This window comes from Chrysemys picta, chromosome 4, assembly GCF_011386835.1.
Source record: "Chrysemys picta bellii isolate R12L10 chromosome 4, ASM1138683v2, whole genome shotgun sequence".
Lineage (NCBI taxonomy): Eukaryota > Metazoa > Chordata > Testudines > Emydidae > Chrysemys > Chrysemys picta.
The window spans coordinates 1,312,506-1,323,494 of NC_088794.1; the positions used below are offsets into that span (position 1 = coordinate 1,312,506).

At 66.2% G+C, this 10,989-nt stretch overlaps 1 protein-coding gene across 6 annotated transcripts; it reads left to right on the top strand.

Annotated features, from left to right (window-relative positions):
• The first annotated feature begins 331 nt into the window (after window positions 1-331).
• On the top strand, window positions 332-10,713 carry LOC135983285 (uncharacterized). Of its 6 annotated transcripts, XM_065594113.1 has the most exons (14): window positions 332-438; window positions 3,043-3,147; window positions 3,620-3,656; window positions 4,069-4,106; window positions 4,196-4,261; window positions 4,796-4,822; window positions 5,876-5,909; window positions 6,389-6,429; window positions 6,568-6,600; window positions 6,854-6,898; window positions 8,359-8,386; window positions 8,594-8,661; window positions 9,820-9,867; window positions 10,127-10,713. In XM_065594113.1, exons 2-14 carry the CDS (start codon window positions 3,051-3,053, stop codon window positions 10,174-10,176), a joined length of 612 nt encoding a protein of 203 aa, XP_065450185.1. In that variant the 5' UTR covers window positions 332-438; window positions 3,043-3,050; the 3' UTR covers window positions 10,177-10,713. The 6 variants fall into 6 exon arrangements, with proteins under 6 accessions (XP_065450185.1, XP_065450187.1, XP_065450186.1 ...); XM_065594115.1 differs by lacking the exon at window positions 6,854-6,898; XM_065594114.1 differs by lacking the exon at window positions 4,796-4,822.
• Window positions 10,714-10,989: the final 276 nt, after the last annotated feature.

A 10,989-nucleotide genomic window follows, 5' to 3' on the forward strand; every position in this document is an offset into this window, starting at 1 on the left:
CCCACAGGGCAATGTGGGGCAGGGGGACGGTGCTGATACCCCCAGGGCACTACGCCAGGAGTGTTTGTCAGGGGCACTGCGCAGGTCGGTGCAGCCGAAACCTGGGGTCCTGGCCTTGCCCCACAGCCCGTGGGGGTCAGGGCATGGCACACCGGGAGGGCAGCACCCAGACCATAGGGCATACACGGGGGTAGGGGGAGGTTTGCAGACCCCAAATCAGGGGGTGTGTGGCAGGGAGGAGGTAGGATAGGGCGAGGGAAGGCAATGGAGCACCGCTGGGTGCTGGCCGGGGGAAGGAGGGGGGGGCTGGGGGCCCTGTCGGAAGTGGCAGGCGGCTGTGGGACAGGGGGAGGTGACGCTCTGACAGGAAGCCCCAGTACAGGCGATGCGCTGTCACACCCGCCTGCCACAGACTCACAGCTGGACCCCTGAGCGCAGGTGAGCGACCCGCTGGGCCAGAGTGGGGGACTGGGGGGGCCCTGTCCCTGCCGTCCTGCCCCACAGCACGAGTTGGGGGAGCTGCCCTGTCCCTGCTGTCCTGCTCCACAGCTCAGGGAGGGGCTGCCCTGTCCTTACCGTCCTGACCCACAGCATGGGAAGGGGGCTGTCCTGTCCCTGCCGTCCTGCCCCACAGCACGAGTGGGGCGGGGGAGCTGCCCTGTCCCTGCCGTCCTGCCCCACAGCGTGGGGGCGGGGCGGGGCGGGGGGGGGGTCTGTGTCCTGGAGCTCCTGCGACACCATGCAGGAAGGATGTGGGGATAGCTCAGTGCTGGAGTGGGGCAGGGAGCCAGGCCCCACATTGGGGGGGCATAGGGGGCACAGACCAGGAACAGGCCCCACTGACTCCAATGGAGCTATGGCCGAGTGATGCCAGCCTGGGGTCTGGCCCCATTGATGCTAATAGAGCAGGGCCGATGGCCCCCGCTCGCTTCCCGTCTGCTCGCCACCCCCCCCCCGCCGCCTCACCACATCCTGCACCACCGGGCAGTGGAAACGTGTGGGGGAGGGGAGGACCAGAATCGAGGGGCTCAGGGCCAGGCCAGGGCGCTGCCCTTCACCCCCGTAATGGGGGCAGCCCCCTCAGTGTGTCACTAGTGCTTCCCGCCCGGCCCCGTTCCTCTCGTCTGGCCCAGCCGTGAGCCCTGTTTCTGTTCGGCACCCACGGGGTTAACCATGCCCGGTCCCTGGGCTGGCTGCAGTGCCCACGGGCCCTGCCAGGGAGCTGCCTGCCCTGGGGCATCCCGTGGGGTAGCAGCACCTGCCCCTGGCTGCTCTGGGGCTGGGGCCTGCTGCAGGGCCAGGGGTGTCATGGGGTCCCCGGGCGATGCTCTGGAACTGCTCCCCACAAAGCCAGTCAGGACTCTGGGGAGCCTCCTCTCCCTCGGAGCAGACCGTCTTCAGGGCAAGACGCTCACACGGCTTCACCTCCTGGGTCTCTCCTGGGAGCATTCAGCATCTGCCCCTCCGTGCACGTCCCACAGCGAGTCCGCCCAGGCAGCGTCCTGGGGAAGCCAGAGGGTCCTGCACCCCCACTTCGCAGTCAGACGTGACTCTCAGCCAGCCAGGGACACAGTAGGTTTATTAGACGACAGGAACACCTGTCACGGACTCATAGATCGTGCCCACTCTTGGCCCCGTGCGGTCCGTGGGGGGTGCCCCTTTCAGAGCGACAGCCCTTCTCGGGGGTCCACTCTCTCCCGGGGTCAGGCCCCTCCACCTCCTGGAGCCGCACCTCCCTGAGCCTTAGCACGTCTGTTTCTCGCCGTGGGCCCCCTCAGGGAGTCCCCTCGCTCTGGACCCCCGGGACCTCCACCCCCGAAGGGGTTGATGCAACCCTGTTCTCTAGACCGGAGTGACTCTCAGCCAGCAGAAAACAGGAGGGTTTATTGAGTGTTGAACCCAGCACAGGAAACTCTCTGACCCTCAGGCCTGGCCTCCCTCAGCCCAGCACATCCCAGTCTCCCAGCATCCAGGTGGGCTCTGCCTGCTCCCCCTCTCCAGCCCAGAGCCCCCCTGCTCGCAGCTGGGCATCGGAGATCCCCGGCCCCAGGCCCCACCTCTGTCCATTGTCTTCTCCCCAGGGAAACAGGGTCGCCTGGGCCTCCTCTCCCCTCTGCCCACCTCTGTCTCCCTCAGGCTGGAACCGGCTGGTCCAGTCACCAGGGTCCTCTCCCCGCAGCCCATTGTCCTCCCACTGGCCAGAACCGGCTGTAACTCCTCAGCTGGGCCTCCGGGTCGTCAGGTCACCGGTCGCTGGGGTCTCCATCCTCCAGGCCATCGGCTGGGGTCCCAAGTTCCCTCTCCGGTCCTGTGTAACCACAAACTCCCTCTCCCCTCCCCTCGTTAAACCAGTAACACCCAGGGACACTGAGTCCCACCCCCTCCGCATGCAACCATTGGAAAACCACGGGAAAAAAAACAAGAAAACCCCCCACTTTGTCACACACGCACCGCCAACTTCACAGTCAGACGTGACTCTCAGCCAGCCGGTAACACAGACGGTTTATTAGCCGACAGGAACACGGCGTAGGGCAGAGCTTGTTAGCACAGAAATCAGTGACTTTCAGCCAAGTTCATCTTGCGGGGAGGGGAGCCCAGAGCCAGGGCTCCGGTCCCCCCCCACAAGCCCCAGGCCAGCCAGACTGACTCGCTTCCAGCTGCCTGGCCCCTGCCGGCCCGTTGCGCCTCCTCTGTCCTGGGCCAAGAGTCACCTGGTCGCGTCCCCCTCCTGGGTCTCAGGTTACAAAGGGGCCACAGCATCCCTGCAGGCAGCTGGAGCAGCCCCCGCAAGTCACCCCCCCTTATTCCCACCACCTGGACATTGGTGCAATACACAGGGAAACTGAGGCACGCACAGCATTCATGCCAAGCAGTAAGACTCACTTAGGCTTCCGTACAACATCACAAGAAAATCCCCACTTCGTCACAGGGGGCTGGGGGCTGTGCCAGCTGTGGGGGGGCTGTGTCTGGCTGTCCCTCTGTCCAGGCGGGGCGGGAGGGTCCTCTGCTGTTCTAACTTCTCGCCCATTTCTCTCCCCACAGAGCCGCCCATGGCCTGGGCCGAGGGCACGGCGAGCGGCTGGGTGGGGGGCTGGGCTCTCGTCCCCCTGGGGGGCTGCCTGCTGCTCTGCGGACTCTGCCGGAGAAGTGAGTGATGGGGGACCGGGGGGGGAGATGGGACTGGGGAGATGGGGGCTGGGGGGGAAGGGAGATGGGGGAATAGGGGGGTACAAGGGGCAGGGGAGGGGAGACGGGGCTGGAGGCTGGGGGTGGGGGAAGGGAGATGGGGAGCAGGGAGTACAAGAGGCGGGGAAGGGGAGATGGGGCTGGAGGCTGGGGGTGGGGGAAGGGAGACGGGGAGCAGGGGGGTACAAGGGGCGGGGAAGGGGAGATGGGGCTGGGGGGCTGGGGGCTAGGGGTGGGGGAAGGGAAATGGGGAGCAGGGAGGTACAAGGGGCAGGGAAGGGGAGACGGGGCTGGAGGCTGGGGGTGGGGGAAGGGAGACGGGGAGCAGGGGGGGTACAAGGGGCGGGGAAGGGTGGCGAGGGAGGGAAGTTGGGCTGTTTGTTAATGAGGTGGCATCACTGACCCATCTCCCCCCCACCCCCCACCCTCCCAGAGCTGCCTGTTTTCCCCACATCGGGCCCACAACCCAGGTAAGTGCTTTACACACACACACCCCGCGGAGCTGCTCCCGCCCCCCAGACGCTGCCCCTCCCGCTCCCCGTCTCTCCCCCCCGCGCTGAGTTGCCCCTGTTCCCCCGTGATGCTTCCCCTCCCCATTCCCCACCCCTACCGCCATCCCCGCGGAGCTGCTCCCGCCCCCGAGACGCTGCCCCTCCCTGTCTCCCCACCCCGGCGGAGCTGCCCCTACTCCCCCATGATGCTGCCCCTCCCCATTCCCCACCCCCACCCCCACGGAGCTGCCCCCCCCAGACGCTGCCCCTCCCCATCTCCCCCACCCGCGGAGCTGCCCCTGCCCCCCAGACGCTGCCCCTCCCCGTCTTCCCCCCCGCGGAGCTGCTCCTGCCCCCCAGACGCTGCCCCTCTGCCCGTTGTGTATTGCAGGGACTCGCCTCCGGAGCTGGGGCCACGCTACATCTCAGGTGAGTCCCCGGTGCAGGGCTGCTGCCCCGCCCCTTACCCTGGGGGGGCCAGAGCCCCCCAGCACAACTCACCCTCCTGTTCCCCCCAGATCCTACCGCTGGCACCAGTGTCGCCGCAAGCCCACGGCCTCCGGTGGGACCCAGGAGCACGGACAGTGAGTACCCCCGGGGAGCGGGGTGAGATGGGGAGCAGGCTCGACGGAGAATCATAGAGATGTGGGGCTGGAGGGGACCTCGAGAGGCTGCCACCGCATCCGGCCCCGGCGCCGAGGCAGGGCCAGGAACCCCAGAGCAGCTCCGAGAACCCCCCAGTGACGTGGCCCCCCCAGCCCGTCCCGGGGCTGAACGTTACCGGGTTTGCTAATGTCCGACGGTGCGCCCTGGCTGCCCACGACACCCATCGCTGCTTGTCCTGCCCCAGGGGCCACAACAATGGGCCCTGTCCTGGTTACAGCCGCCTGTAACTGACCTGAACGCCCCGTCTCTGCACTGAGCACCCAGGTTTAACCGCCCCCCTAGGCCGGGTCTGGGGCTCCCCTCTGGCATCTCCCGCCTGTCTCCAGCTCTCCTAAAGCGCAGTGCCGGCCCCTCTCCCAGACGTGTGACCTGGGGCACGGGGCGGCCTGGCCGGGGCGGGGGGATGGAGGGCTGCATGGCTGGTGTCACAGGTGCATTTCCCCTCTCTCTAGACGAGGACGAGGATGATTTCCAGTATCGTAAGTACCACGGCCACAGGCGGAGACCAATCTTGGGCAACCCTGGGACACACAGCGCGTCTCCATGTGACACGCCTCAGAGACACACAGCCCCCAGACATGCACCCCGGCACTATGCACCCCGAAACACGCATCCTGCACCGCACCCCTGCTCTATGCACCCCCAGACATGCACCCCAAACCACACATCCTGCATCACACCCCTGCACTACGCACCTCCAGACACACACACCCAGACATGCATCCTGCATTGCACCCCCTGCACTACGCACCCTGTGTGACGGAGCAGGGAGCAGGGCAGATTTGACCTGGGAATGTTGCAGGGGGATTGCAGTGAGGAGGGGGGACTTCCCTTGAAGGAAGCTACCTGAGCTGTAACCTGAGCCAGGAACGGGGGTGGGGAGAATTAACACCTTCTGCCCGGGAGACTGAACAAAGGAGAGGAGCAGCGGGAGGAGTTTGGAGTTTAGTTTCGGTTTGGGCTGGGTGGTGCAACGCAGGGAACCCCAAGCTGGGGTCTAAGCTCCCTGAACCTCCCAGAGGGACCTAATTGAGGGGGTCTGGTCGTACCTACACGCTCTGCTTGAGACTGTGTTCCTGTCCTTAAATAAACCTTCTGCTTTACTGGCTGGTTGAGAGTCGCAGTGAATCTCAGGAAGAGGGGTGCAGGGCCCTGACTCCCCCACACTCCGCAACACCCTGAAACACACAGCCCTGAGACACGCACCCTGCACTACGCACCCCCAGACACGCACCCCTGCATCTCACCCCCCGCAATACACGCCCTTGAGACACACCCACCCCAGACAACAGGCCTGAAACGCACTGCGCAGACCCCACCCCCCCGCACTGCAGCCCCCTACCGCTGCCACCACCTGCAGTGCGGCAGAACAGGACGGAGCTGCCCTAGGCCGGGACCCAGAGGTGGCAGCCAGTGTCTGGCATAGAGCCTGCCTGGATGGCTGCCGTGCCCCCGTGTGCGGCGGGGCTGGGGGGTGGGGGTGGGCCTGTCTGTGCGTCAGAGTCACCCTCTCTCCCCCTCTCTCCTCACAGCTCCTGCCCCGTGGACAGAGTCGCGGCAGACCCCGTAGGTGTCAAATCCCTGCCCACACCTGGGCTCCCCCCGGACCTTCCTCAGTCCTGGGATTGGGATCGGTGCTCCGTCTAGGGGTCACCTCTGCAAGGGGGACCACCGGCCCTACCCAGGTTGCTAAGGGGGAGCTGGGTAATTGGTGTGGGGTCCCAGTTAGCCAGGAGGGCTCTGGCTGGGCAGGGGTGGGGAGGGGCTCCTGGCTGGGGCGGGAAGAGGAGGGGATCCCAGCTGGGGTGGGGAGGGGATTCCAGCTAGGGAGGGGAGGGGGTCCCAGCTGGGGTGGGGAGGGGATCCCGGCTAGGGAGGGGTGGGGGTCCCGGTGGGGACGGGGTGGGGGTCCTGGCTGGGGCAGGAAGAAGAGGGGGTCCCGGCGGGGGCGGGGTGGGGGTCCCGGTGGGGGCGGGAGGGAGTCCCTTCTAGGGCCGGGGTGCCGGGAACTCCCTCACTCTGACCCCACTCCTTCCTCCCCACAGGGTCTTTGAGCCCCTGAAGCAGGCCCGGGAATCTGGCACCGGTGAGTGGGGCCTGGGGGAATGGAGACCCGGCCCGTGCTGGGTGGGGAGCAGCACCAGGCGGTGCCAGCCCCCAGTCTGCGCCTGCCCCCCTCCCCGTGCCCCCCTGTGTCTGTCTCTAACCCCGTGTTTCTCGGCAGACGTGGACAGCCACGGGAGCTACGTGAACATCAGTGAGTGCCGGGGGCGTGGGGTGTGTGTGTGTTGGGGGGGGCAGGACACGATGGGCAGGGCCCTCCTGGCTCTGCACCCCAAGTGCTGTCCCCAGCCCAGCGCTGCGGGGGGAGGCTGAGGTTGGCGGGAGGGGTGCAGGGGGGAGGGAACGGGAGAGCGGGGTGGGGGGCAGTGGAGGGGGTGGGGCGGGGGCACTTTGCTCTGCCCCCCAGGCCATGGGGCCGGGCGACTCAGGCTGCATCTCTCTCTCAGGCTCCGAGGAGGACTATGTGAATTTGCAGGGTGCCACGGGGGGAAGTAAGTGAGACATGGACTCCAGCCAGGACCCCTGTGAGACCCTGCCCCACTGCTCTGCCCCATAGAGACCCTACCTCACTGCCCTGCCCCCAACAGAGACCCTGCCCCACTTCCCTGCCCCATAGAGACCCTGCCCCACTGCTCTGCCCCCAACAGAGACCCTGCCCCATAGAGACCCTGCCCCACTGCTCTGCCCCATAGAGACCCTGCCCTACTGCCCTGCCCCAATAGAGACCCTGCCCCATAGAGACTCTGCCCCACTGCTCTGCCCCATAGAGACCCTGCCCCACTGCTCTGCCCCCAACAGAGACCCTGCCCCATAGAGACCCTGCCCCACTGCTCTGCCCCATAGAGACCCTGCCGCCCCCCTGCCCCCAACAGAGACCCTTCCCCACTGCTCTGCCCCATAGAGACCCTGCCCCCATAGAGACCCTGCCCCACTGCCCTGCCCCATAGAGACCCTGGCCCACTGCTCTGCCCCACTGCCCTGCCCCATAGAGACCCTGCCACAGCCCCCTGCCCCAACAGAGGCCCTGCCCCACTGCCCTGCCCCCAACAGAGACTCTGCCCCACTGCCGTGCCCCATAGAAACCCTGCCTCCATAGAGACCCTGCCCCACTGCCCTGCCCCATAGAGGCCCTGCTGCACCCCCTGCCCCCAATAGAGACCCTGCCCCACTGCTCTGCCCCATAGAGACCCTGCCGCACCCCGCTGCCCCCAACAGAGACCCTGCCCCACTGCCCTGCCCCCATAGAGACCCTGCCCCCATAGAAACCCTGCCCCACTGCTCTGCCCCATAGAGACCCTGCTGCACCCCCCTGCCCCCAACAGAGACCCTTCCCCACTGCCCTGCCCCATAGAGACCCTGCCCCCATAGAGACCCTGCCCCACTGCCCTGCCCCATAGAGACCCTGCCGCCCCCCTACCCCCAACAGAGACCCTGCCCCACACCCCTGCCTCCATAGAGACCCTGCCCACTGCCCTGCCCCCCTCCTGTTAGAAATCCCTCTCCGGCGCTTCTGAGAAAGACCCTGCCCCACGGCCACATCCCTTTGTTTACCCATCATCCATCCCCAGACACCCCCCTCCATCCATCCATGGTGCACCCACATGCCCCACCCTAGATCCCTGCTAAAGCAGAGTTTTGGGGTCTCCTCAGTTACTAACACTCCCAAGTGGGAATGTTCCCCACTGAGGGCACCTCAGCAAAGGCCTCTTGGGGCTGGGGGCAGCCATGGGGGGTGGCGCGAGTTTGGCCCACGCTGAGCCACGGGTAACGCCCCACACGCTGAGCCCGGGTGGCCACAGGCAGGGCCAGTGCCCCACGTTACACTGCCAGGGGGCAGCCTGGGGATGGCCCGCCCTGGGGCGGGGCGCTGTGTACGGGTGCTGACGGGCCCCCCCGATCCGTGTTCCCAGCCGCGGCCTCTCACCCCGCTCCCGTATCTTGTGCTTTGCAGGCTCCGTGGAGAAGGACAAGGAGTATCTGTGAGTACTGGGGGCTGCGCCCTGGCCGGGCAGGGGGACAGCGTGAGCTGAGGGGGACACTCAACTCGGGGGGGTGGGTCTCTAGGCCCTCAGGTGTGTGTAGGCCCTGACCCTTTCCTGAGCACATCACCCTGGGAGGGGGGAAGGGGGAGGCTGGGCCCCTGCCCCATCCACACGGTCACCCCTCTGCTCCCTCCCCATCTGCAGGGAGGTGCTTCCATTGGGGACCGAGAGAACCGGGCCCCATAGGCAGAAGGGCCCCAGTCACAACCAGGGTAAGTGCATGTGTGAGTGTGAGTGCAGCCCCTGTGTGCGTGTGAATGTGTGTGAGTGTGTGCATACCCTGGCATGTGAGTGTGTGTGTGCAGCCCCTGTGTGTGTGTGAGTGTGTGTGCGTGTGTGCATACCCTGGCATGTGAGTGTGTGTGTGCAGCCCCTGTGTGCGTGTGAATGTGTGTGAGTGCGTATGTGCAGTGCCTGTGTGAGTGTGTGTGCACACCCTGGCATGTGAGTGTGTGTGTGCAGCCCCTGTGTGCGTGTGAATGTGTGTGAGTCCGTGTGTGCAGCCCCTGTGTGTGTGTGAGTGTGTGTGCGTGTGTGCATACCCTGGCATGTGAGTGTGTGTGTGCAGCCCGTGTGCGTGTGAATGTGTGTGAGTGCGTATGTGCAGTGCCTGTGTGAGTGTGTGTGCGCACACCCTGGTGTGTGAGTGCGTGTGCAGCCCCTGTGTGCGTGTGAGTGTTTATGTGTGTGTGCACACCCTGGCGTGTGAGTGTGTGTGCAGCCCCTGTGTGCGTGTGAGTGTGTATGTGTGCATGCAGCCCCTGTGTGCGTGTGAGTGTTTATGCGTGTGTGCACACCCTGGCGTGTGAGTGCGTGTGCAGCCCCTGTGTGCGTGTGAGTGTTTATGCGTGTGTGCACACCCTGGCGTGTGAGTGTGTGTGCAGCCCCTTTGTGCGTGTGAGTGTGTGTGTGTGCATGCAGCCCCTGTGTGTGTGTGTGACTCCTGCAGGGCGTGCGTTGACTGGCATGTGCATTGTTCCCTGGGTGGGAACGTATCCCCAAGCGGCTGCTCCATGCGACTGGCTCACGAGGCTGCGGCTGCTCCCAGCCGGGGCTGGCCGGGCTGGGGTCGCCGGGGTCCCGCATTCACGCCCCGTGCGTGCCGCCTGTGAGGACACACCGTGTGACTCGCCCTCACCAGCGTGGGCACACGTGTCCCTTTCACACGTACGCACAAGGGAGACTGTGCAGGTGTGCATCTCCCAAGCACGCTGCCCCCTCCGGGTCCCACGGGAATATTTCCTGCCCTGCCAGAGGGCGCGGCGACGGGACCTGAGGCCCGCAGGGGAGCCCGGTCTGCGTCACCCCAGTCCTGCCCCCGGGCGGGCATACTTCACTCACCCACAGTCCCCTTCCTTTCTCCCGGGCAGGTGAGAATGTCTCCTACGCGAACGTGGACGACAAGGAGCCGAAACCCCGTAAGAGCTCTGCCCCCCCCACCCCCACCCCCCGAGTGTGACCCAGCCGCCCCCAGGCCCTGTGGGGTTCTCCCTGACCCCGCAGGCACTGGACATGCACTGTCTGCTATGCCGTGGGAAGAAGCCCCAGGCCAGGTGCACCAGGTAGCCAGAGCCCCCCAGACTGGCGGGGACCCCCAGCCCCGAGTCCCTACGCCTGCTCCCCTCTCCCTGGGGGTGAGCCCACAGTTCTCTCTCTCTCTCTCTCTCTCCCTCGCAGCCTCGCTGGACGAGCAGAAGGCCGACTACGACTATGTCAACGTGCCGTAGCTGCGTGGGGCCAGGGACCAGCCGCCTCTGTCTCTGCCCCCTGGCGGGTCCCTCCGTGGGGCCCTGGCTGCGGGCGGGGGCTCTCGGAGAGCCCCAGATAAGGAGACGTGGCCCTCGTCGCCCCGCTAGCCTGATTCTGGGCTCCCCAGCGGGGCCGAGTACCCTGCCCCACAGCACAGGGGCTGGGCTCTCTAATCTGAACAGCAGGTCTGGCTTGGCCGGTGCGGCCCGGTCTGGAAGGGGAGCTGCGGAGGGATCGGCCCAGCCCTGTGCGGGAGGGGACGGTCTGTGGGACGGGGGCAGGCACAGCCCTGTCATCTTCCCCACACCTCCCCCGGCCGGGACAAACGCACCCGCAGCCTCCCCCATTGTTTAGGGGCTTGTAAATATTTGTGAGTGTGAACCTTCCTGGTGAACCCGGGGACGTCACAGCCCCACATCCACCACCGTGCCGGGGCCCCTGTCTCTGTCCACACCTGGGATCATGGTGTGGGCATAAAACCGTCCCAATAAACCGGGAACTTTCCCCGAAACCTCTCCATGCCCCGGTGGTGTCTGTTCTCAGCGACGATGTTACCGCCCCCAAACTGCTAGCTGCTCCCGACCCCAGCTGGGGGGTGGGACGCTGAATGTCTCCCCATGAGCCGGCTCTCTGCCCCTTTGTATGGCCCTGCCCTGCTCTCCTGCCCCGTCAGCCCCCCATGACCCCTCCCCGTGACCCCCTGCTCCCCTCCTCCCATCATGGCCTTCGTCTCGTAACCTTCTATGGTAACCCCCGTAACTCCCCACTGCCCCATAGTTCTGCCCCTCATG